At 41.4% G+C, this 27429-nt stretch overlaps 3 protein-coding genes across 9 annotated transcripts; 2 read left to right on the forward strand and 1 right to left on the reverse strand.

The window, feature by feature from the left end:
• The first annotated feature begins 637 nt into the window (after window positions 1-637).
• LOC115726623 (cationic amino acid transporter 1-like) lies at window positions 638-6348 on the forward strand. Of its 2 annotated transcripts, none has more exons than XM_030656578.2 (2): window positions 638-1112; window positions 1806-3547. In XM_030656578.2, the coding sequence occupies exons 1-2, from the start codon at window positions 695-697 to the stop codon at window positions 3203-3205; spliced, it is 1818 nt and encodes a 605-aa protein (XP_030512438.2). In that variant the 5' UTR covers window positions 638-694; the 3' UTR covers window positions 3206-3547. The 2 variants fall into 2 exon arrangements, with proteins under 2 accessions (XP_030512438.2, XP_048141060.1); XM_048285103.1 differs by lacking the exons at window positions 638-1112; window positions 1806-3547 and adding exons at window positions 3886-4454; window positions 4689-6348.
• Window positions 6349-7412: 1064 nt separating this feature from the next.
• On the reverse strand, window positions 7413-11413 carry LOC115726625 (ATP-dependent Clp protease proteolytic subunit 4, chloroplastic). 6 transcript variants are annotated; one of them, XM_048285133.1, is made up of 4 exons: window positions 11206-11413; window positions 10929-11160; window positions 8450-8951; window positions 7413-7687 (listed from the first exon to the last, which is right to left on the reverse strand). In XM_048285133.1, the coding sequence occupies exons 1-3, from the start codon at window positions 11330-11332 to the stop codon at window positions 8468-8470; spliced, it is 843 nt and encodes a 280-aa protein (XP_048141090.1). In that variant the 5' UTR covers window positions 11333-11413; the 3' UTR covers window positions 7413-7687; window positions 8450-8467. The 6 variants fall into 6 exon arrangements, with proteins under 6 accessions (XP_048141090.1, XP_030512442.1, XP_030512446.1 ...); XM_030656582.2 differs by adding an exon at window positions 7820-7826 and having other exon boundaries at window positions 7413-7785; window positions 10929-11412; XM_030656586.2 differs by having other exon boundaries at window positions 7413-7785; window positions 10929-11412.
• A 2324-nt stretch (window positions 11414-13737) lies between these two features.
• Window positions 13738-14955, forward strand: LOC125316540. The gene is made up of 3 exons (XM_048285139.1): window positions 13738-14112; window positions 14271-14498; window positions 14640-14955. The coding sequence occupies exons 1-3, from the start codon at window positions 13900-13902 to the stop codon at window positions 14793-14795; spliced, it is 597 nt and encodes a 198-aa protein (XP_048141096.1). The 5' UTR covers window positions 13738-13899; the 3' UTR covers window positions 14796-14955.
• The last annotated feature ends 12474 nt before the right edge of the window (window positions 14956-27429 follow it).

The raw sequence follows: 27429 nt of genomic DNA on the forward strand, positions 1-27429 counted from the left end.
GATTGAGATTGCATCGTCTCTGACAATATTATCAGGAGTATTTTCAGCGAGTGAGGCTGCCAGCTCCCTTTTCTAAAGTCATATTCCACCGAGCCAACCTCCTCTCCATCTCCACTGTGGCTGGTTTCACAGTCGCCCCAGTTATTATTACCCATGCTTCCTTTGTTTCCTCGCGTGGTCTCTCTCTTTGTTCTCCACTTTTGTCCGGATTTTCTCAGCTTTTTCCTTTTCGCTTTTGGTATAAGTTGGTATCAAGATCCGACCCCATGCGCTCGTCTCTTTTCTGATTCTGCTCAATAGTTAATTCGATCATCACGTAAGTTCCATGATGGGTTTTCATTCCTAATGAACGGCTAAGCTTTCCACGTCTTGATCTTGTTTGCATCTGCCTCGTCGTCGTCGTCGTTGTCGAGCTTTTGTACTGAGTCGTAGCCGGACGTAGGAAACGAAGCCGGCTTTGTCTGAATCATATGCTTGTTCGCTAATGCATTGGAGCATGTCATAGTATCTGCTGTGTTAGAAAAATACGGGAACAAAAACTTGCCTTTTGTGTGTGTGTGCGCGCACGCTGTGTCGAAACCCGGTATTCATCTTGCTTCTCTCTTGTAGATCGATCCCGTTTCGAGATCGGCTCGAACTGAGCTCTGTGAATTGTAATTAAAAAAAAAGTGTTTCCTTTTCTTGCAGATCGGTCATGGGAGGAGCCAGTGATGCAGGCGGCGGAGGAACGATGAGGAGGAGGGCGTGCTCGTGCTCCAAGGACGACTTCCTCCCCGAGGAATCCTTCAGGAGCTGGGGAAACTACTGGGGCGCCCTCAAGGACACGCCCGCGCGGCTGCGGGACCGGGTCCTGACCCGGTCCCTGGAGGCGGCCGAGCTCCACGAGGTCAGGGCCCAGAGCCAGCACGAGATGAAGCGGACGCTGACCTGGTGGGATCTGATGTGGTTCGGGATCGGGGCCGTCATCGGCGCCGGCATCTTCGTCCTCACGGGCCTCGAGACGAAGGAAGAAGCCGGCCCCGCCGTGGTGCTCTCCTTCGTGGTCTCCGGCATATCGGCTATGCTCTCCGTCTTCTGTTACACCGAGTTTGCAGTGGAAATACCGGTGGCAGGTCAGTTCTTGAACTTTCGTTTTTTCCCTCGTTCATCTGTGCCAGTTCTTATGAACTTTGATACGATATCTAGCCGAAGAAATTTGAAGGGTATGAGTTTGGTCGATTGAATTTCACGTACGTAAGAAAATTTCTCAAAAGCAATCTCGATTCAAGTTAGAACTCGGACGGATTCGTGGGACGCCGTGTGAACGTCCCACGGTTTCTTCCGAGCGATGAACTTTGGAAAGAAGAATCAAGAATTGGAGATCTCTCCTGTCAATGGAAACGCGTTGACCCGCTTTTGCTTGGATGTGCACTCTCTTTGACCTTTCCGTCATATGCAATTTAGCGTTCAGACCGGCCACCGCCGACTTGATTCTTGAAATCAGAGGTCGTCCTGTTTGAAAAGTCATATGCTGAAGTTTAGTTCACAAAGAAGAAGGGGAAAAAAATAGGATTGAAAAGTATGGCATGAATCGATGATTGTAATATTTTATTTTATTATATCGTTGACGTGAATTCGGTCCGTGTCATGATTTTACAATAGATTCGATAGGGTATCAATTCAATTCGGTTTGTGGTTCATGTTTAGATCCAAAGTAATTTTAGGATTATTGAGTGAAACGCGTTGTCTGTCAGATTTTCACATTAAATCTTTCAAGAAAATACACGGTCTAAATTCTAAAATCAAGATTTTTCATCATTCCATAGGTGGATCGTTTGCCTACTTAAGAGTGGAGCTTGGGGACTTCATGGCGTTCATAGCAGCGGGCAACATCCTGCTCGAGTACATGATCGGTGGCGCCGCCGTCGCGCGTTCCTGGACATCCTACTTTGCCACCCTCCTCAACCAAGACCCTCAGCACTTCGTCATCAAGGCCCACGGCCTGACCGATGGCTACAACGAACTAGACCCCATCGCCGTGGGCGTCTGCGGCATCATCTGCATCTTTGCTGTCCTCAGCACCAAGGGCTCGTCCCGCCTGAACTACATCGCCTCGATCGTGCACGTCCTGGTGATCGTCTTCATCATTGTGGCCGGCCTCACGAAGGCCAACACGAACAATTACACCCCGTTCGCACCATTCAAGGCTCGCGGCATCTTCAAGGCCTCAGCCGTGCTGTTCTTCGCGTATGTTGGGTTTGATGCCGTGTCCACGATGGCGGAGGAGACCAAAAACCCAGCGCGGGACATCCCGATCGGCCTGGTAGGGTCCATGGTTGTGACCACCATTGCATATTGCTCGTTGGTCATCACACTTTGCCTGATGCAACCATACACGCAGATCGATAAACACGCCCCGTTCTCGGTCGCGTTCAAGGCGGTCGGGATGGATTGGGCCAAGTACATTGTCGCTTTCGGGGCGCTCAAGGGCATGACCACAGTGCTGCTCGTCGGGGCTGTGGGGCAGGCCCGGTACCTCACGCACATCGCCAGGACGCACATGATGCCACCCTGGTTCGCCAAGGTCAACGAGAAGACCGGGACGCCCGTGAACGCCACGGTCGTCATGCTCGCGGCAACAGCGGTCATCGCCTTCTTCACGAAGCTCGACATCCTGTCCAACCTCCTCTCCATTTCCACACTGTTCATCTTCATGCTTGTGGCGGTCGCCCTCCTAGTGCGCCGGTACTATGTCAGCGGGGTCACCAAGCCTGCCGACCGCAACAAGCTCATCGTCTGCATCTTGCTCATAGTGGGCTCTTCGATCGCAACCGCCGCTTATTGGGGTCTCAGCAAGCATGGCTGGGTTGGGTATGTGATCACGGCGCCCATCTGGCTCCTAGCGACTGTGGCACTGAGGGTGTTCGTCCCGCACGCCCGGAAACCAAAACTATGGGGCGTGCCGCTGGTCCCGTGGCTGCCGTCGGCCTCGATCGCCATCAACATATTCCTGCTTGGGTCGATAGACCGGGCTTCATTCGGGCGATTCGGGATATGGACCGGGTTCTTGCTGTTGTACTACTTCTTCTTCGGGCTACACGCTTCATATGACACAGCCAAGGAGAGTGAAAAGGCCAAGGAGTGGAAGAAGATTGAGGAAGGGAATGCAGGCCCTGAAGGTGGTGTAAACAACGGCAGGGAAGCTTCTGCGATTCCTAGTACTTGAGACAACACGGTGCCTTGTAAACTTTTGCAGACCCCTGCTGTTTAATGTGTTTATAATACTTGTGACCCAAGAAAGTGATTGTTCATGAGCAGACTTTGTTTTAAAGACTCCCATATTCTCTCGAGACGAGTTATTTCTCCGATCCATCGTCATGATCATCGGCGATATCTCGGATGCCGAACGACGAATAGCAAAACTTAGGTCACAATTCGTGTGCTCTAGAATCAAGATAACAAGGTCCATATCTGTAGAACGTCACAGATTCAACCTCTTCTCCATCTGTGCTGTGGCTGGTTTCGCGCAGTAGACCGAGTTATTACACATGTTTTCGCTGTTTCCTCACAAGGTCTCTATCTTTGTTCTCCTTACCTTATTTGAATTTTCTCTGTTTGTTTTGTTCACTTTTAATGTAAGTTGGCATCAAGATCGACTCGATTCATGCGTCTCTTTCCCAACTCTGCCTCAACATTCTCAATTATTATGTAAGTTCCATGATGGGCTTAATTGCTAACTTACTTATCTTGAATTCGGTGATCTCAAATAAACAAATTGATCTTTCGACATCTTGATCTTGTTTGCATCTGCATTTTCTTCGTCGAGCTTTTGTACGCTAGTGACGCGGAGCTGGACCACGGAAATGATGATGGCTTTCTGTAAAATCACATGCTTGTTTGCTAATGCATAGGACCAAACACAGGTACAGAATTTGCCTTGTGGTCCAGAGTCCAAACCATGTCGAACCCCGGTACTGATCTTGCTTCTCTCTTGTTCCTCGAGCCGCTCGAACTGATTTTCGTCTCGTAGAATTTTCCTTTTTCTTGCAGATCAGTCATGGAAGGAGCCAGCGGTGCAGGCGGTGAAGGAACTGTGAGGAGGAGGGTGTGCTGTTGCTCAAAGGACGACTTCCTTCCTGAAGAGTCCTTCAGGAGCTGGATAAATTACTGGGGTGCCCTCAAGGACACGCCGGCCAGGCTTCGGGACAGGGTCCTGACCCGGTCCCTCGAGACGAGGGAGCTCAGCGAGGTCAAGGCCCGGAGCCAGCACGACATGAAGCGGACACTGACGTGGTGGGATCTGATCTGGTTCGGGATCGGGGTGGTCATCGGGGCTGGCATCTTCGTGCTCACCGGCCTCCAGACGAAGGAACACGCCGGCCCCGCCGTCGTGCTCTCCTTCGTGGTCTCCGGCATATCGGCAATGCTCTCCGTCTTCTGCTACACCGAGTTCGCAGTAGAAATACCAGTGGCTGGTTAAGTTCTTTTTCAAGTTTAGAATCTTTCCTGTCAGCGGAAACACGTTGACCGACTTTGCTCGGATACATGGAATCTTCGCTTAAAATTCGTTCCCTATGAATTTTTTTTCGACGTCTTGACATTCGGTCATTTAATTTACTATTTAGATGGAGAATTGTTGACCTGATTGCTGTTTAATTTAGCAAGGAGAGTCTAAATTCTAAAATCAAAATTCTTATGTCCTTCAATAGGTGGATCATTTGCCTACTTAAGAGTGGAGCTTGGGGACTTCACGGCGTTCATCGCGGCGGGCAACATCATCCTCGAGTACATGATCGGTGGTGCAGCCGTCGCGCGCTCCTGGACGTCCTATTTTGCCACCCTCCTCAACCGCAAACCCGAGGACTTCCTCATCCAGGCCCATGGCCTGGCCAACGGCTACGACCGACTCGACCCCATCGCTGTGTGCATCTGCGGCGTCGTCTGCGTCTTTGCAGTGCTCAGCACCAAGGGATCGTCCCGCCTGAACTACATCTCCTCGATCGTGCACCTCCTGGCGATTGTCTTCATCATTGTGGCAGGCCTCACGAAGGTCGACGCGGCCAATTACACCCCATTCACGCCCTTCAAGGCCCACGGCATCTTCAAGGCCTCAGCCGTGCTGTTTTTCGCGTATGTCGGGTTCGATGCTGTGTCTACATTGGCGGAGGAGACCAAGAACCCCGCACGGGACATACCAATCGGCCTGGTTGGGTCCATGGTTGTGACTACCATTGCCTATTGCTCGATGGTCATCACCCTGTGCCTGATGCAGCCATACTACCAGATCGATACATATGCCCCGTTCTCTGTCGCGTTCCAGGCGGTCGGGATGGACTGGGCCAAGTACATTGTTGCCTTTGGGGCGCTCGAGGGCATGACTACGGCGCTGCTCACCGGGGCGGTGGGGCTGGCCCGGTATGTCACGCACATCGCCAGGACGCACATGATGCCCCCCTGGTTTGCCAAGGTCAACGAGAAGACCGGGACACCCGTGAACGCCACCATCGTGATGCTCTCAGCAACCGCGGTCATTGCCTTCTTCACGAAGCTCAACATCTTGGCCGACCTCCTCTCCATCTCCACATTGTTCATCTTCACGCTCGTGGCGATCGCCCTCCTAGTGCGCCGGTACTACGTCAGCGGGGTCACCAAGCCTGCCAATCGCAACAAGCTCATCATCTGCATCTCGCTCATAGTCGGATCTTCGACTGCGACAGCCACTTATTGGGGCCTCAGCGAGAATGGCTGGGTCGGGTACGTGATCACGATGCCAATCTGGTTCCTAGCGACTGTGGGATTGAGGGTGCTTGTCCCGCAGGCCCGGGATCCAAAACTATGGGGCGTGCCGCTGGTACCTTGGCTGCCGTCGGCCTCGATTGCCATCAACATATTCCTGCTCGGGTCAATAGACCGGGCGTCATTCGAGCGGTTTGGGATATGGACTGGGTTCTTGCTGTTATACTACTTCTTCTTTGGGCTACATGCTTCATATGACATAGCCAAGGAGAGTGGAGAGACCAAGGGCAAGGATGGCTTGGAGTGGAAGAAGATTGAGGAAGGGGATGTGAGCTCCACAACACGTACAGCCCCTGGGGGTGTAAATAACGACAGTGAAACTTCAGCGATTCCTAGTATATGACAAGACAAAAGTGCCTGGTAAAATGCTGTCATTGCTGACAGCAATGTGTCCATGCTACTTGTGACACGTGACCCAAGAAGTGAGCGTTCATAAGCAGACCTTGTTTTTAAAGACTTCCATACTCTCTTGAGGCTAGTTGTTCTCCGATTGACAATCATGATCGTAGCAAATTTAAGCTTAAGCACAAGGTGATCAACTAACAGCCGATTTGGTTGGAGTAAATGGAGTGAGGCCAGTTGATCACGGAGTCCGACTTGCCGCGTACAAACTCAACCCACCTCGGCTTTCCACCTTAACGAGTGCATATACTCTCAGTCACACTTGGTTTATAAATAAATTCGAGTACAAGAGGTCACGACACTTTGTACATGGAATATGGTTCGTGTCTCTTAACTTCCAGGAACTTAAGACATCTCATCTATCCTGAAACTAAATATATCTAGTTGTTAGACACGACACTCCAAACGACTTCTGATAGCCGTGGTTTTCGGACATCGGGCCACACTTTTTTGGACGCCCAAAATCGAGCGTCAAAAGTCCGGTCCCTTCTGTGCACTAGCTCATGTCCGGTTCAAATCACGACCAATTCGGCCGTCTAACCATTGAACCGAATGGTCGACTACCCAATGTACCCATTGAACCGAATCTCCGAAATAGTAAGATGACTTGATTAGATAAATTAAAAGCACAAGAACTCGATTCAAAAAAGCATGGACGAAAATAATTGATTAGAATCTTTGGTTGTGCAATCTAGATTAATGAGAATGCCTTGGATCAATAGATGCTCACGCAATTCATAGTTAACCATTTTGTACATAATTGTGTAACACCTATATAGATTATTTATTTTAGCAATACAATAATGTTAATTTATTATATAAATCAGATGTTGCATTTGCACAATAAACCGATTCAAATTTGAAAATCAAACATATCTGATTTTGTGAAATTTGCTTGGTAGTTTAAGGAGAAGATTATGCATGCGACACAGAACACAAGTTCGATTCTCTATGCCATCAAGAGCAAATGATTCTATAATGAACCATCCACTTTAGCTGATGTCTTACCTGGTCCATCACTTTAGTGTGATATTCCATGGTCCTAGGATATACATTTACCGACCCAAAATGAGCTTTCTCATCATAAAAGTTAAACACATAAATTATTGCAATCCAGATTACACCATTTGATTCCAGACCTCATGAGGATCGACATCAGTTGGAGTAATGATTATATTTCTTATGTTTTGTCATTGGATTTAGAGATCTTTCAAAAATAAGGAAACTTCAACAAATAAATCAACAAGATTCCAAAAACTAAGAAAAACCTAATAAGGTGCAGAATTCAAGTAATGTGCCAAATATGGTAGGCAAATATCACAAAAAGTTACATTTGAACGGAGGCGATGTAAACCAATGCCCTCGAATTTCAGACGATAATGAGTTTGCCCATCAACCCAACTATGCCATGCTACACTGAAGTGTTGAAGCTCAACTTGCAAAAGCTGCATGCGCCACCATGAACCCAGAAGGAGAATATTATCTTCCTAAATCCAAGGTGTGATGGAACCTGGTAAGGCAAATTTGCCAGGGATACAGATGATAAGTTCCAGTATCTTCTCCATCGTCGCAGAATATCCAGCTTCATATAAAAGAGAAGGTAGCTCACTCATCATGCTTTCATCCATGTCCATGCAAAGGAGGATCGGGTAAGAAGTAAGGACATGAGTTTTCCTTAGTTTTGCAGCAATAAAGTTACACCAATGAGTAAAAACACATGAAAAGAATATGACTCCTTGCCACTATCCCATACAAGCAGATTGCCACTATCCCATTCAAAAACAAGCAGGTGATATATAAGCATGGCACATCTCACCAATTAAACAATACCTGCTCTTAGAAGTTGGCATTTGACTTCCCAATGGAGCAATAAAAGTGTCAAAGCAAGAACAAGATGATCTGTCTTACCTAACCAAATACATCAGGACCTTATATAACTAGAGAATTTGATGTCTAAATCTCTGGCTGTCTAAAGGATTCCCCGTTCATGTAGAATCATGAATTAAAATGGTCTCCCAATATGTTCCATTGGATACTCTTCCTAAACCCTTTATTTTTTAATTAAGTATTTAAGAAATCTCTAGAGGCCAAATGCATATAACACCAGTAACTTCAACATGGCAGATACATATACTCATACATATTTGTACACTGGTTCTGCAATAGGACTGTAATAGAATACTAAATGCAGAAGTTACCCAACTCCCTGTAGTTGCAATCAGGGATATTAAGTAATACACACAAATGAGCAAAAAGAAAATTGCTTTCTCACCTGTATTTCCCAACCGCACTAGTATATCTCATCATCAGGAATATTTGGTGTCAAAAATTTCCTAGGGTCCTTACTGATCTCCTCATAATTCAATCTGGACTTCACCCTTTCAGGCACGGGCATCAAAGGAATAATACTATCTCTATCAATTACGCCATCAATGATTCCATACTCAACAGCTTCAATTGGAGACATGTACCGATCTCTGTCAATATCTTTTTCAACCTGTTCGAATGGACGTCCAGTGAAAGAAGAAATAATCTTGGTGACATTAGTTTTGTTATGCATAACTTCTCGGGCTTGAATTTCCACATCTATAGCTTGCCCACTTGCACCACCAAGAGGTTGATGAATCATTATGCGAGTATTTGGCATTGCAAGACGCTTCCCTTTAGTGCCTCCACCAAGTATTATGGAAGCTGTTGACGCTGAAATGCCAAGAGCCACAGTTGAAACATCAGCTCGCACAAGCTGTACGACATCATATATTGCCATTGTAGCACTGACATAAGAAAATAAGAGAGAAATCCTATCAGAAAATTGAGATAAAACCTATAGGTGTGAAAACAGGAGGTAAACAGCATAAGAAACACACTTGACGAGAACATTCTACATCAGATTGTGCCAAAGAGGCCATCATGTGGAAGAGGCAAATATTGTGGCCTCACTAGAATGATGTCTCACAATAGAACTTCAGGAGGTTATCCGGGACAGGTATCTCTAGGCTTAAAAATGTTTCCAGTAAAATATTGAAATGCTAGATGAGTAACAGGACAAAGCACTTTTGCATCCATCAACAAGAATAAAGATGACATCTAAAATTGTGTCTACTTGGAGTTATCTAGATTTATAGAACTCTAGGAAAGAGTACTTGAGTGCAGGTTGATGCAGGACACCCAGATTGGATATCCAATTGGGGGGTTTGTGCCATAAAGATCAATTATGGAAACAATCTACTCATTACACAGATTTGGGGAAAGGTAAAAGGATTCACATGTAGTTCTCACCAATTTGGAGAAAACGTGTCAGGTTCTGGAGAAACTCTTTTGAGAATTCTACAGAAGAAAGAAATACATATAGCCTATATACTAGTTAAAAGACATTTACGATTAAGTAGTGATTTCCATAAGGTAACATGGAGGACAAACTAAAGACTTCCCATAATACAAGGTTGCTCCAAGGCTCATATACAAGCTCATACTTAAAGACGTGTCTGGATTGGCTTTCAGTTTTCCATTAACACTTTGACTCTTTTAAAATTTCAAACTTCCACAACATACAAACGCTGACACGTAGATTCACATGTAATTCTATTACAATTTTTTGAAATACAAATGGTATTACAATATTCGGTTGAGAAATTGTTCTCATGGACATCATCAATCTCATAACCGCCATACCAGAATAACACATTAGCAATAGACATCTTTTGGTATCTACAGTTGCAAATTGTACAGTACTGATAAATGAAATTCAAGTGGGAGTAAATAAGAAACTATAACATTGGTCTTGGAATATAAGGTTTTTGGCTAAGACAATCAATACAGCGTATGGGGAGTATAACTCCAATGCCAAAAGGATTTAAATGGTACTGCCGTGGGAATTGGAGACCGGGAAATTCTAAGCAGTGAAAGTTTTTGAAATCTAGGACTCATGTTGTAAAGAGGATGGAGAAATCAATCACGATCTCACCCATAGAGTGTCAGCATGATGAATGAAGTAGAGAATGAATATGGCGTTTTGTTCAACTTTATTTTTACATTTACTTTTTCGGAAAATGTTTTGTTCAACTGTTGAATGCCACTTAAATTGATAGAGATCTCACCCACTACAATGACTATGGTGTTTTGGCTGAGATCTGACATACACCAGCTTCGTCTAATTGCAGGAAAGTAAATATATGTGTATTCAATCTGATACTTAAATCATCTATCGCCTGTCTATTATTCTTAACTAGTCATAGCAAAAGAGCACAAATCCAACTTGAAAGATCACAAAGAGACGGCTAAACATGGTCTCCACTACCAACTAGGAGAACTGCTGCACATCTAATAACACCACAGTCAGTCACAATGTCCAGAGGTTCTGACATTGAAAAGTAATAGTTCATCATACAAGTTTGCACCCCCTTCATGCCCTATAATAGTTTGGTTATGGTTCAAAAAGCACCTACTTAGTCCTTTATTTTTCCTTAGCCACCGGCAACAATGTAAAAACATTTCAACGGAGCAAATTGGACCATATAACTATAATTTCATTTAGCAATTTATCGGGAACACACCTCGCAAGCTCAACTCTAACCCCTTCAAACTATCTAATCTACTATTTACACGAGAAACCCCTGACTGGCATTTCTTCAAACAACTCGTAAGCAGACCGAAAGAATTACAAGAAATTTCAATCTCAACACCTCCAAAAGACCCAAAGCCAGAGCAATCTCAGAAGACAACCAACAACCACAACTCCTAACCGGACTTACCTAAGTGAGCCACCGGGACAATTAACGAAGAGCCGAATGTCCTTAGTGTGGTCCTGAGCGTCGAGCAAGAGCAACTGGCTGATAATCGCGTCCGCGACGAAATCGTCGATGCCGCTCCCCAGGAAGACGATGCGCTCCTTGAGGAGGAGCCCCATGGCGTCGGCCTCGGCGCCCCTCATGGCCGTGGCGGGGGTCTGAGGGGCCGACGAGACGGCGGAGGCAGAGGCGGCGGCTGCCCGGCGGGGTTTCAGGGAGGGAGCGAGATGGGTTTTGAGGGAGGAGAGAGGAGGAGGTGGCGCGTGGGGTTTGAGGGAGAGAGAAGGGGGTGGTTTGGGGACATGGAGGGAGGGTTTGAGAGGGAGGAAGTGAGGTGAGGATGGAGCGGAGAGAGAGAGGAGGTCCATCCCTAGAGAGAGAGAGATGGGTGAGGAAGAAGAAGGTGAATAGGAGAAGAAGATAGTGAGGAGAGGAGGAGAGACGGTGGTAAAATCTGATTTCAATGGGGGCAGAGCCCGGCTCCAACAAGTGATTTGTGCATAAACACTGTCAGCAAGGCGAAGTAATTTTACAATTACATTATTACAATCAAGGTTGTAACTTTTATTACATGGTCAGATTAAGGTTATTGCAGTCTGGCTTCAAAGGTTATCCCTAGAATAACCCTATCTTTTTTTCTTTTTCTTTTTTTTTTTCACTCACTCTATTCAGCCCAATCCTATTTTAAAAAAAAAAATATCAATTTTAACTCGAGTCCCAATTCTGATTACTACTTAATCAATATCTAAATTCCCCCGTTAAATTGCTGACATAAAAATTAAGTGCCTCATCAAACATCTTAAAAGAAAAAAGGGCATTGTATTTGTGTAAGAGATGGGTCGATCACGACCACCCTATCCAAGAGCTCAAGCTCTAACCTCATAGTGGCGCCATGATTGTGCAAGTTCATACTTGCCGACAACATGGCCACTCGCGCTTATGGCTATGATAGTGAGATCTTTTTGAATCACGAAACTCGAGACCACCATGGCTAGTCAAGCTTCAGACTCGCCATTGCCAAGGCCACTCAAAGTTTCAAGCCACGAATCAAAATTCAAGCAACCATGGGCGCTATAAGCTCAACGCTCATGTACAAATCATCACGTGCTTGAAGCTTGAGTCGCCATGGCAACCTCGGGATTCATGATTCATAAAGATCTCACGACAATGGCTCACACGAGCTTTGCGACCATGGGCGACCATGGAGACCTTGAGTATGAGCTTGAGCGGCCATAATTACCGTGACCTTAGAGCCTGAACTTGTAGTTGTCGAGAATGTGATAGACCTAATCTCTCATTTTCCCTATCTCTTTTTCTCAATTTTTGTTTTTCTTTTTTTGCTCTTTAATTTGGGACCTAATTGCCATGTCAGCAGATGCAATGAAGGTAATGTACATGTAACATGGCATGTCATATATTTAACAACATCTTTTGATTGACACTTGACGGGAGCTAACCCGAGCACCGACCGAAAGTCAATGCTTTGTTGTGATATAAATAAAAATTGAGGCCATAATTGACACTCGAGCTAAAATTGATACTTTCTAAGGAAATTAGATTTGCTCGATCTGAGAGGCCCGTAACAACATGATATTCAGAATATGCTGATTAGAAAATTGTAATCTGAGTTATGATTTTATAAATTATATTTGTCATAAATAATACTCAAATTATTTTGTTTTTATTAATCCTGTCATACTATTAACTATGTAATAATAATGTCTATAAAAACCATTTCATTGGAGGAGTCCCGGCCCTAGCAGGACAAGACAGAGGCCAGCTAGCACAATTACATATTAAAAGATAAACATTTAAATATTAATCATAATTTACTAACTAAATAATATATAAGAAATCAAATATAGCACTTAGGGAAGTGATAATTATTATAAGTGGTTGTAATATACACCCATCGTATGCGTCTAAATTTTCATTATAACGTACATAAATTATCAAATAAAAATTTTGGTAAATTTATATCTAATGCTTTATATGGTTGTGAAATTCATGAATAATGACTAACTATTAGACTCTGTTTAGTTCGTAGAAAATGACTGATTTTGACATCTTCCTCAAAATGATCACTAATAATTAGTTAATGGAATATATTTTCATCACCGACAATAATTTATGTCTAAATATTTTCATGGACGATAATCATATTATTGGTTCATTCATTTTTGTAAGCGATATCAGCGATCATTTCAGAAAAATATTTTTCAAATCATGAAACCAAAAGTGCTATATCTTTGTTAGGAGGAATCGGCTCGGAAAAAAAGGGTTTACATGTATCTGCGAGAATATATAAAAGGACTTTAGTGCCATTAAATATTATTTTCTTTTTTTTTTCCCTCATCGGCATCTAAACAATATCGAAATTTAATCTCTTAAAATTTTTCATATCGAAATTTAATCTCACAAAATTTTTCCCGTCTTCTTTCTCTCACAATTATTTTCATTTTTTTTTCCTTCCTAACGATATAATCACCAACCGAGGATAACGGAGTGGAAGTCTAAGGGCCTGTTTGGTAACTAAGCCGGCTTTCATACATTTACAAGTTTGCCCCCTGGTGAACCGACCTATTACCCTCTTAGGTAGGTAGTGGACGTTTGCAGGACACATTTGTTTTCTCAAGCTATTAACTGTAAACGGTTTCAATCAGTTATTTGCAGATGAAAATCATTGAAAATAATCAAATATAATTAGTTCAATATCTGATGCAATGGATTGACGAAGCTGTTATGTGATATATCAATTTACAAATCATAATTTTTATCTTTTAGCAAAGTTTCTCTCATTTCCCCTCTCTCTCTCTCTCTCTCTTCCAATCTCAATTTCATAACACCTTGCCAACCTTCTCGGTTTCCTCTTCTTGGGTTTCGTTGCTTATCAAATTAAAGAAGCGAGGTAGAGGGAGAAAGAACAGCCTCGAAGATGACGGGGAATGGCACAATGATGGTCTCGTCCAGAGATGATCAAGGGAAGGCCGTTCCGCCATGGCTGAGGCCGATCGCGAGCGCCAAGCTCTATAGCTCGTGTGAGACTCATCTCTCCGAAGACCGCAATTTCTACTGTCGAGTCTGCATGGTCGCTCTCTGCAAAGAGTGCAAGAAGCAACACGATCTTTCTAAGCATGAGATGATAAAGGTACTACCTTCTATTTCGAATCGCATTGGCGTCTGTAATCATATTAGCATTTTGTCCTATCGATGTGTCGTGAAAATGCGCAGCATATAAACTCTTATCTTTGCATGATGAAGAAAATGGGAAATTTGGATTGCTTTTCCTGGTTTTAATCTTTTCAGGCATATAAAGTGGGGAAAGACGTGTCGTTCAGAATGGAGGACTTGCAGTCACTCTGGGATATTTCCGATATATGTCCTTACATTTCCAATAAGTGGCTCGTCGCGTACATATACAAAAGAGGAGCTAGGATCGCTTCCTCCGGCCGCCAGAGCAGCGTTGCAGAGTGCGAATCTTGCCAATATCGGCTCAAGTCGCCGGACGCCAAGTATTGCTCCTTGGAATGCAAGGTGACGAAACGATCGAGCACGCATTTTCGAACGAATCGGGGTCTCGAGCCACCAGTATCGTGCATTAATTTTGAATGTTTCACGATGTTGAAGAACGTTTTCTCACATGTGAGTCATTCTTTCTTGTTTTTCCCTCGGTAGGTTGATGCCGTGATGAAGATGAATGAAAGTGGAAGTATGAAGAACGAGGCAAAGAGAAAGGTAGAGACCATATCAGAGGAGAGTCCTAGCAATGTGAGGTCATTCAGAAAACGGTCAAGAAAGCAGAAAAACCCGCAGAGAGCTCCACTTTATTAGCCGAAGATTGGAAATTGGTACCTATTGTTAATTTTTCTGGTACATTCTTGATAGGGCTCATTGAAACTACAACGACCTTCGTTAATTTTTCTCCCTTTTGCGTAAGGGCTTAGCACAAGCTTGATCTTCCATGTGTCAAGCGAAATAAACGCTATTTCACTTTACTGCAATGTGAAGTATATTTGTTTTCTCTTTTAAGTATATCAGTTACATTAGCCTCTCCTAATTTCAGTTCTGGTGCTCCACTATCCACTGATTCTCCAAGGAGAGAACGGATTACTTGAGAAGCGTGTTTGGTTTTAGGCCTTTGCTAGCTTAATTGACCGTCCATTGTCATTTTGACGGTGGACGGTAAAATGCCAGCCACAAGTTTGTGGCTAGCAAATAAAATGAAATAAAAGAAATTGTGAGACACTAATTTTGATTTACAGTTTGAGAAAAAAAAAAAAGATTTACGGCCAAAATAAGGAAATACGCAAGCTATCCAAAGAACTCTAGTAAAGCAGTTGTGCTCTTGAATAGGCCAAGTGGATGTAAACTTCAAATATTTTTAAACTCGACTCGTGCTTCTTATTAGCGTCCATGGTCAGTGAAGTAACAACTTGTAAAATTCAGGATGGGAAAGTTTTTAAAAAAAAAACAAATGCAATATGCAAGTTTCAAGACATACTAGCATGACGGTCTACGTCATTTTATGGAACTAGCTAAATATTGAAGAGTTAATTTAGGATGCCGAAGGTTCGAGGTTGACAAATCCATCATCACAATCCGAACAACAAAAAGATAAGTACCCGGTAAAATACTTATTAAAGTCGCATAATTTTCAGTTGACAAATTATTACTATTACAGCGGGGGAAGTGAGTCTTAACCTAGTTCCGACCACAAAAAAAAAAAATGTCTTAACCCAGTCCAAGTCCTTTTTGATCTTTGATATATGTAACTTTTTTTCTGTGCGAATATCTGTTTCATTTATTGTCTGAGCCGCACAAGCCCCATCCTTTGAACCAATGCGCAGACCGGTAGCGATAAGAAATTGAGTACTTAACATCAATCAAAATAGACGTAAGTAGACACAAAATTCTCAGAAATGCTCATCAATTAATTTTACTTTCCGTTCGTTCGGCCCTTTTTTTAGATGCAATTTGATTGGTTTTTCTTTAATCATTCACATTTTCAAATAGACATTTTAATGTGTCGAACCGCTCAAAATTATCTATAGCAATTGAGATTATTCTCTGCAGAATAAAAGCTAACAAAGAAACTTCCCACGTCCACTCTAATAATTGCTAACAGCGGAATATTTCAACAGCGCAAACATGTAAATGTCTGAGAGCCATCTCAGTCGCACTCCCACTTCGGCCTATCGCTGTGAGATATTTCCGATATTTGTCCGTGTACTTTCAACGAGTGTCTCGTTGCTTACATGCACAAAAGGAGAGCTCAGATCGCTTGCTCTCGCTATCAGATCGCCTTTACGGATTGTGAATCTTGCCAGTACGGGCTCAAGTTGCCGAATGCCAAGTAGGAGTGTCAAAACTGAACTGAAAACCGAACAGAACCGGAATTTCATGCGTTTTCAGTTCAGTTTTTATTTCGGATAATGGAATGAGCCACATTTCTTCTAACCAGTTCGGATTTTTTTTAGTTCAGTTCAATGGCTAACAAAACTGAGTTGTGCAGGTTTCTTCTTCGTGCTTGTACCCGTAGATCTGTAAAATGATATTGAGCTCGAACCCCTGAATCCCTCCATTGGCATTCACCAAAAAAATCACTAAATCCTCTTCGTCGTCTCTCTCAATCGACCCAAGCCAGATGAAACCTTAGATTAGGCAACCGCAAAGAGCTCAAACCCCAGAGGCACCAGCCTAAATCCTCTTTATCGTCTCTCTCATTCTTGTCTTTGGAGCAATTCCACTATCAGATATGAAGAAAAAGAAAGCAGACCCATTTCCAGAAACTCCCGAAGAAAGTTTCGGAATACAACAAGAACAGAACACATACCGACGGAGGAATCCAAGTTCCGAACAATATTACATCATAAGGAAATGGGCTTGCTTCTATCTCGGATTAACCTCCGCGTCTTCTTCTTCGTCCTCCTCCTCTTGCTCACGCCCAGCAGCCCTTTTCTGGCTTCACCGACCCGGTCTTCAAGGGCCTTATTAAAGAACTATAAAGGAAATCAATTTAGATATACATAATCAATATATAGAAAATCACAGCAAATATCCTAAAAATCTCTAAAAGATATCTAAAATATCTAAAATATCCCCCCTCAAACTCATGGTGGCAAGTGAGCTTGGGTTTGAATCAATGTCAAACAGTGCTCCAACACTCTGCGTGGCATCGGGGTTGGTGGATCCGAAGCGAGGCGTTGTATGAGATCGCGTCTACCGGATCTGGTTCATTTGAGTGCGGCAAGTCTGGTAGCGGTGTCAACTTCTTGAAACAAGCGGTGAAAAGTCGAGAACCGGAGACATAACTTTGCTATCGGACAATAGCTTAACAAACGCGGCCGATATGGCTGGCATAGCTACAGCAAGCGGAATAAGCCAGGCACTATTGAGAGAAGGATATTGTGCGAAGATGCGTCTACCTCCATGGAAAAGAAAAGCTCCACTTGGCGACACATCGGCGACGTGGTCACACGATTACCGTGACGCCGAACACTGCTAGAGAATGCCCATTGCGTAGAGCGCCGCACCGCAAGCCGTGCGTAGTAGTTGCCTTTAGGAAGGAGGCTATGATACCAAAGTAAGACTACAGCTAGAACGAAAAATAAAATTTGTGAAATTTCTCCGTATTTCAATGTCATAGAAAAGAGAACATAGAAACTTTATTCCAAGACTATTAATTGAAACCAAATCAGATATACATAATCAAAATAGACATAGAAAATCACAAGAAATATTCTAAATATCTCTAGAAGATATTTAAAATATCTCAAACATCCTCCCCCAAACTCATGGTAACCAGTTATCTTAAGTTTAAATCAATGTTGAACGGAGTTCCAACATGCTACGTGGCATCGAGCTTGTTGGATCAGCAATGAGGCAGTGTGTGAGACCACGTCTATTAGATCCGGTTCGTTGGGGGTAGCTAGTCTAGTAGTGGTGTCGGTTTCTTGAAATGAGCAGTGAAAAGTCGAGAACCGAAGACATGTCTTTGCTATCCGGACAATAACTTGACAAATGCAACCAATATGGTCGGCGTAGCTACAACTGGCGGAATAAGCCGGGCACCGCTGAACAAAGGTTATTATCCGAAGACGCATCTACCTCCATGGAAAAGAAAAGCTAGACTTGGCGACGGATCTCCGACGTTGTAACACGATCATCGTGACGCTGAACATTGCCAAAGAATGCACGGTGCGTAGAGCGCCGCATTGCACCATGTGCATAGCATTTTCCTTAGGAAAGGAAGCCCCGATACCAAATTAAGATTAGAACTACAACAGAAAGGAAAATTGTGAAATTTTTGTGTATTTCAATGTTATAGAAAAGAGTACATGGAAACTTTATTACAAGACTATCAAAGCAAATCAAATCAGATATACACAATCAAATAGATATAGAAAATCACAAGAAATATCGTAAATATCGTAAATATCTCGGACATCATCCCTCAAACTCATGGTGACCAGTTATCTTAAGTTTGAATAAATGTCGAAACGAGCTCCAACATGCTGCATAACATCAGGCTTGTTGGATCCGCAACGAGACGGTGTGTGAGACCATGTCTACTAAATCCGATTCATTTGGGAGTAGCTAGTCTAGTGGTGGTGTCGGTTTCTTGAAACTAGTAGTGAAAAGTTGAGAACCGAAAACATGACTTTGCTATCCGGACAATAACTTGACAAACGCAACCAATACGGCTGGCGTAGCTGCAACTAGCAGAATAAGCCGTGCACTGCTGAGTGAAGATTATTATGCGAAGACGCATCTATCTCCACGGAAAAGAAAAGCTAGACTTGGCGACGCATCGCTGATGTTGTAACATGATCATCGTGACGGTGAACATTGCCGGAGAATGCCTAGTGTGTAGGGCAGCGCACCGCACCCCGTGCATAGCATTTTCCTTAGGAAAGGAGGCTCTAATACCAAATTAGGATTAGAGCTAGAGCGAAAAAGAGAATAGTGAAAATTTTGTGTATTTCAATGTTATAGAAACGAGTACATAAAATTTTTTTTTACGAGACTATCAAAGCAAATCAAATCAGATATGCACAATCAAATAGATATAGAAAATCACAAGAAATATCATAAATGTCTCTAGAAGATATCTAAAATATCTCAAACATCCTCCCTCAAACTTATGGTGACTAGTCATCTTAAGTTGGAATCAATGTTGAACAGAGCTCCAACATGCTGCATGGCATCAGGCTTGTTGGATCTGCAATGAGGTAGTGTGTGAGACCACATCTACTAGATCCGGTTCGTTTGAGGGTAGCTAGTCTAGTAGTGGTGTCGGTTTCTTGAAACGAGCAGTGAAAAATCGAGAACCGGAAACATGACTTTGTTGTCCGGACAATAACTTAACAAACGCAACCAATACGACTAGCGTAGTTATAGCTAGCGGAATAAGCCAAGCATTGCTAAGTGAAGGCTATTATGCGAAGACGCATCTACCTCCATGGAAAAGAAAAGCTAGTCTTGGCGACGCATCGCCGACGTTGTAACATGATCATTGTGACGCTGAACATTGCCGGAGAATGCACGATGTGTAGAGCACCGCACCGTACCTTGTGCATAGCATTTTTCTTAGGAAAGGAGGCTCTGATACCAAATTAAGATTAGAGCTAGAGCGGAAACGAGAATCGTGAAATTTTTTTATCTTTCAATGCTATAGAAAAGAGTACATGGAAACTTTATTATAGGACTATCAAAGCAAATCAAATGAGATATACACAATCATATAGATATATAAAATCACAAGAAATATTTTAAATATCTCTAGAAGATATCTAAAATATCTCAAACATCCTCCCTCAAACTTATGGTGACTAGTCATCTTAAGTTGGAATCAATGTTGAACAGAGCTCCAACATGCTGCATGGCATCAGGCTTGTTGGATCTGCAATGAGGTAGTGTGTGAGACCACATCTACTAGATCCGGTTCGTTTGAGGGTAGCTAGTCTAGTAGCGGTGTTGATTTCTTGAAATGAGTAGTGAAAAGTCGAGAACCAAATACATGAATTTGCTATCCGGACAACAACTTAACAAACGCAACCGATACGACCGGCATAGGTACAACTAGCGGAATAAGCCGGCCATTGTTGAGCAAAGGTTATTATGCGAAGATGCGTCTAACTCCATGGAAAAGAAAAGCTAAATTTGGCGACGCATTGTTGACGTTGTAACATGATCATCGTGACACTAAACATTACCAGAGAATGCCTAGCATGTAGAACGCCACACCGCACCCCGTGCATAGCGTTTTCCTTAGGAAAGGAGGCTCTAATACCAAATGAAGATTAGAGCTAGAGCGGAAAGGAGAATTGTGAAATTTTTATAATGTTATAGAAAAGAGTACATAGAAACTTTATTACGGGACTATCAAAGCAATTCAAATCAGATATATACAATCAAATAGATATAGAAAATCACAAGAAATATCGTAAATATCTCTAGAAAATATCTAAAATTTCTAAAACATCCTCCCTTAAACTCACCGTGATTGGTCATCTTAAGTTTGCATCAATGTCGAACAATGCGCCAACATGTTGCGTGGCATCAAGCGTGATGGACTTGCAGCAATGCGGTTTGTGAGACTACATCTACCGGATCTAGTTCGTTTCAGGGCAGCGAGTTTGGTGGTGGCATCGGCTTTTTGAAACAAGTAGTGAAAAGTTGAGAAGTGGAGACATGACTTCACTGTTAGGACAATAACTTAATAAATGCGGCCGATACTACTGGTGTAGCTACAACAAGAGAAATAAGCCAGGAATCGTTGAGTGAAGGTTATTGTGCCAAGACGTGTCTACCTCAATGGAAAAGAAAAGCTCGACTTAGTGACGCATTGCCGACGTCATTACACAATCACCAAGACGCTGAACACTGCTAGAGAATGTCCGGTGCGCAAAGCACCAAACTACACCCCGTGCGTAGCGGTTGCCTCGGGAAAGGAGGCTCTGATAGATTAGAGCTAGATCGGAAAAAGAGAATTTGTGAAATTTCTGTGTATTTTGATGTTATAGAATAGAGTACATAGAAACTATATTACGGAACTATCAAAGGAAATCAAATCAGATATACATAATTAAAATAAATATATAAAATCATAGAAAATATCCTAAATATCTCTAGCAGATATCTAAAATATCTCAAACATCCTCCCTCAAACTACTGATGATTGGTCGCCTTGAATTTGAATCAATGTCGAACATTGCTCCAACATATTGGGTGTCATCGGGCTTGGTGGATCCCCATCGAGGTAGAATGTGAGACCATGTCTATCAAATCTAGTTTGTTTGAGAGCAGCGAATACGGTAGTGGTGTCGGCTTCTTGAAACAAGTAGTGAAAAGTCAAGAACTTGGACATGATTTTGTTGTCGTGACAATAACTTAAGAAATGCAGCCGATTCGATTGGTATAACTATTGCAAGCGGAATAAGCCATTGCACTACCGAGCCAAGGTTATTATGTGAAGACGCATCCACCTCCATGAAAAAGACAAACTCGACTTTGCGATGTCACCGATGTTGTAACACAATCATTGTGACGCTAGACACTGCTAGAGAATGCTTGATGCGTAGAGCGACGCACAACACCCCATTCGTAGCGGTTTCCTCAAGAAAGGAGGCTCTGATACCAAATTAAGATTAGAGCTAGAGCGGACAAGAGAATTTATGAAATTTATATATATTCCCATGTTATAGAAAAGAGTACATACAAACTTTATTACAAGACTATTAAAGAAAATCAAATGAGATATACATAAAAAAAAAAATAGATATAGAAAATCACAGGAAGTATCCTAAATATCTCTAAAAGATATCTAAAATATCTCAAACATCATCCCTCAAACTCATGGTGGCTAGTCACCTTGAGTTTGAATCGATGTCGAACAGTGCTCCAACACATTGTGTGGTATGTGGATCTATAGCGAAGCGGCGTGTGAGACCGCGTGTACTAGATCTAGTTCGCTTCAAGGTGGCGAATCTGGTATTGGTGTCGGCTTCTTGAAACGAGCTATGAAAAGTCGAGAACCGAAGACATGACTTTGCTGTCATGACAATAACTAAACAAACGTGACCAATATGGCTGGAGTAGCTACAACAAGCGAAATTAGTCAGGCACTAATAAGCAAAGGTAATTGTGTGAAAACGCATCTACCTCCATTGAAAAGAAAAGTGTGAAGGTTATTGTTCGAAGACGCATCTACCTCCATGGAAAAGAAAAGTGCGACTTGGCAACACGTCGTTGATGTCATAACACGATCATCGTGATGCTGAATACTTGCAGAGAATGCCCGGTGCGTAGAGCACCACACCGCACCCCATGTGTAGTGATTGCCTCAAGAAAGGAGGCTTTCATACCAAATGAAGATTAGAGCAAAAGCGGAAAAGAGAATTTGTGAAATTTTTGTGTCCTTCGATGTTATAGAAAATAGTACATATAAACTTTATTACAATACTATCAAAAGAAATCAAATCAGATATACATAATCAAAATATATATAGAAAATTGTAGGACATATCCTAAATATCTCTATAAGATATCTAAAATATCTCAAGCATCCTCCCTCAAACTCATGGCGACTAGTCACCTAGAGTCCGAATCAATGTCGAATAGTGCTTCAACAAGCTATGTGGTATCGGGCTTGGTGGCTTCACAGCGAGGCACTATGTGATATCGCGTTTACCGGATCTAGTTTATTTGAGGGCAACAAGTCTGGTGGTGGTGTCGGATTCTTGAAACGAGCATTGAAAAGTCAAGAATCGGAGGCATTTGGGCCAAAGAGCATATGTCCTGTACGGGCCGAAGAGGATGCATTCTTTGCGGTCGACTTTGTGGTCAGAGCAATAACTTAACAAACGCGACCGATACGACTAGCACAGCTAGAGCAAGTGGAATAAGAAGGCACTGCTAAACGAAGGTTATTGTGCAAAGACGCATCCACCTTTGTGAAAAAGAAAAAGCTCGACTTGGCAACAACTAGCTCGCGTGGTAACACGATCAACTCACCTCATGCGCTAGGGTTATCTCAAGAAAGGAGGCTTTGATACCAAATTAAGATTAGAAATGCAGCGGAAAATAGAATTTGTGAATTTTCTGTGTATTTCGATATTGTGAAAAAGAGTACATAGAAAGCCTATTTGCATGACTTTTAGAAGAAACAAAATAGATATAGAAAATCACAAGAAATAGCCTAAATTTCTATATCTAAAATATCTCAAACAATTGACATTTGCAATTAGCCATTTTAAGAGTCATACCGTTTCCAATTATTTATAGCAAGTAAAAGTAATTCCTCTTTTTTTTTTTTTTTGCGGAAACTGGACCCTCGTCCAGTACCGCGCGCGCGTCCACTTTAATGGTGCAATCTCCATCGAGGGCAAACATGTAAATATCAGAAAGCCAGCGGGTTAAGGCGGGATGTAACCAAAAAGTTTACGCAATTCTTTTCTAATCAACTCCTTGATCTTTTCTTCCGCACACCACACCCCCCCAACAAAAAAATCCTTGATCTTTATTTTGACAAAAAAAAAAAAACTCCTTGACCTTTAAATTTGTCTAACTAAGTCATTGAATTTGCATAATTTTTAAGAACATCTCCCTATGACTTTGAATTCGGTTTATCGGGATAGACATGTACGCTGGAATGGACAATAATATAGTTTGAAAAAACCCTTCTCATGTCAGACTATTTATCAACATGTGAAATTAAAAATTGCGAAATGAAAATTGCAGCCAAACCCTAAGAATGAGATTTCTTAGCATGAACGTTGTACTCGGAGTTTTCCACGTCAAATTTTTATCAGCTCTAAGAGACTCGTCAAACCCTATTAAGTATTTTGACCAAAAAACCCAATTAAGTATTAAGTAGGTTTAGAGCTGGAGACACTAATAGAATTTTTATGTAGTTCATATTCACGGTTAGACAAATTAAAAGTACAAGAACTTGATTGATTAACATCTCCAAATTATTATATAAATAGACATTCACAAAAGAAGTATTGAACATAAGAATTACTAGCTTTCGAGCTATGACAAGAGTATTTCCAAATCTTTTGTGGTTTTGGGTTTAGGCCTTATCGGGATGACTGTAATAATAATATAAAGAAGGGTTAATACCACCAAAAATCTCAAACTGGTATACACGAGATAAATTTATCCCAAACTATTTTTTGACCATGGAAAACCCAAACTAATACATTTGTGATAAATTTATCCAAACTATTTTTTTGACCGCGTAAAACCCTAAATTGATACATACGTGATAAATTTACCTCAAACTACTTTTTTGACCATAAAAAAACTCTAAATTAGTACACCTATGACAAATTTACTCTCCGTTAGTTTTCATTAAATTAATTTGATACCCTGAAAAGTAATAAATTGATACACATGTGACAAATAAATGGTAAAAATCCCAAATAGATACACCTGTCAACTGTCATATGTCATCTAACTTAGCAATTTGATGGTAAAATTTAACAAAAACTAAAATAGGGTAAATTTCTCACGGGTGTACTAGTTTGGAGTAAATTTGTCATAGGTATACATGTTTATGATTTTTGGTGGTAAAAAAAATAATTTGGAGTAAATTTATCACAGATATACCAGTTTATGATTTTTTATGATAAAAAAAATAGTTTAAGATAAATTTGTTACGAGTGTACCAATTTGAGGTTTTCGTGATATTAACCTTATAAAGAACGCATTAGACATTGCGTCAAAGTGCACCCTTAAGATCGCTCAAAGAGGTAGACTAATCAAGATGCAAGAAAATTGACCTGAAAACCACATGCCCAATCAGTAAACTAAAAAAAAATGAATTTCACTGCCTAGTGAATTTTTCTACATGTGTGAGCTCGATACTCATTTGATCCTCATTATCTGCTCGGAGCTTGAGCGGCCATGGTGGCCTTGAGATTCATGGCTCAAAAAGATATCACGACCATAGTTGCCGTGAGCATCACGGCTTAATAAGATCTCACGGTCATCGCCACGAGATGGAGTGGCCATGGCAACCGTGATTATGAGTTTGAGAGGCCATGGCCACAGCGAGCTTAGAGCTCTCTGCTACGGGCCAGGAGTTTCATGTTGTGGGATCGAATGACTGGTGCCGTCGGGCCCTCCCACACTCGTAAACCTTGAAGGGATGCTTATTGGTGTCAAACATAGTGAATAAGAGATGCAGAGGAGAAGAGACAATTGGATCCTCGGGAGTGGTATCGGGACGGTTTGTGCTAGGGGTTCTAGGATTAGATAGAATACATCCACGAGGAGCTCTGAAAACGGGTTTGGTCTTGCTTGTACAAACTGGTTGGGAGCTGATACCTTTTTCCCGATGAAGCCATGGCAAACCGAAACCGGTTGTCATGCCTAAAGTAGTTTGCTATTGCTCGATACAAAGGCTCTTCGAGATAAGCTGGGCATGATATGACTCGATACGAGAGAAATATTCGCCTAAGTGTTCCATGAGCGACTATAGAAAAAGGGTTGGCTTGTTCTTCCGTGACACGCCAAGCCCCCCATGGGCGGTTCCGCGGCCAAAGAATCTTTGAGCCTGTAACATCTCTCTCTCATTGTCTCAATTTTATGTTGTCTTATTTGGTGCCTAATTTGCATGTCAATTAAGGGTGAGTTAGATGGACCAACCATATTGGGACCACATGGACCGTCTTGGAAATCAATTATCTCTAATGTCAATAGACGCCATATGGGTAATGTGATTATGGTATGCCACGTCGGATCTTTAACAATATCATTCGACGAAAACTTGATTGGAGCTGAAAGTTGGAGCTTTATTATGAAATAACATAAAGTTTAGGGTTAGAATTGGGATATGAGTTAAAGTTAATGTTTTTAAGGAAATTAGGCCGATTCTATAAGTAGACAATTAATTACAGTTACAAAATTTCTATTAATCATCACTATTTTCTTATATTATATATATTGATAACACGAATTGTCATTGCTTTGACTTAATCACATATTATAAGATTAATGAATAGAATACTAGGTGAAAGGTAACTAATTGATATAATAACAAATCACGTTATCTTTCTAATGCACAATTACTTGGTATATTAAAAATAATGCATAATATCTTAATTAGTGGCACTCTATTAGATACTATTATCTAAAATGTCATATTTTAAAATGGTTTTCTGAATAATAGTTATTTTTAATTAATTCTTAGATGGTTATTGGTATTAATCCTATCACACTTTTAAATATGCAGTAAAAGATATGTATTTTTATTTTAACCTAATTACATACTGTATAATAGCATGTAAAGAATAATCATAAAGCTAATTACTAGATAATACATGAAAATCTGTATAGTACACTCATAAGAGGTTGTCAAAGTGATATTTACTCTAAATTATTTTGGTATAAACAACTGTTAGGTGTTTAACATTTCATTAGGGCATACATAAAACATTAAAATATTGCTAACTATTTGGTAAATAATGTATCTAATTTGTTATTAAACTGAAAAGTCATGATTAAAGTGATAAAAATTATACTCCCTCTAATTCTGATTTTAGGATATTTTGAGAATTCTAATCCTATCTTCTCCGTACTAAATGTGTCATAAATGAATCTACACAACATAATTTGTATTATATTACTTAAACCAAACAGCATAATAGCTATTATATTACAATCTTATTCTATTTCCGCACCAAAAGGGCCGTAACTTTGTAAGGAGGAATTAGGTGGAAAAAGGTTCTGCAAATATAATCATGTTTGGAAGAATGGAAAGAGACGGAGAGGTAGGATTATGCCGGATTATGAGTGTTTTGGAAGAATTTGCCCAGTCAATTTATGCACAATTTTAATTCACTTCGGATCTCTCTAAATGCGAAGGAGTTTGGAGGGATTTGCATACTAATAAGCATGTTAAATAATTTTTCTCATTTTTTCTTTAATTTTTAATGAATTTAAAAACATATAAACAGTCCGACCAATTACATATATAAACGAACATTAATAATCATTATACACTGTTTTTCTTTCTTTTTTCCTCGATAGCATCCTAACAACAGTATAATTAATTCTCTTCAGACCTTTTTCTTTTATCTAATACTTATTTAAATTCTCTTTCCTTTCGTAATCACTTCTTCTAAACTAAATTGAAAATGATGAATATGGATATGGGAGTATGACCGAGCTGGCTTTTAGACGTTTACCCCTGATGGAGCTACTACGTTATTACGAGGGGGAAGTGTGCGGTTTGTTTTCTTCAAGCTACTAACTGTAAACGGTTTCAATTAGTTATTTGAAAATGAGAATCATTGAAGATAATCCAATGCAATTTGTTCAATTTCTGATATAATGGACTAATCGAACTGTTATATGACATACCAATAAATTTTATTGTTTTATAATCTAAAGACGAGAGCATCGTAATTATTTAATTTATTATAGATCGCAATCAAACTAAACTGTCATCACAACT

This window comes from Rhodamnia argentea, chromosome 9 (assembly GCF_020921035.1).
Source record: "Rhodamnia argentea isolate NSW1041297 chromosome 9, ASM2092103v1, whole genome shotgun sequence".
NCBI classification, from domain to species: Eukaryota; Viridiplantae; Streptophyta; class Magnoliopsida; order Myrtales; family Myrtaceae; genus Rhodamnia; species Rhodamnia argentea.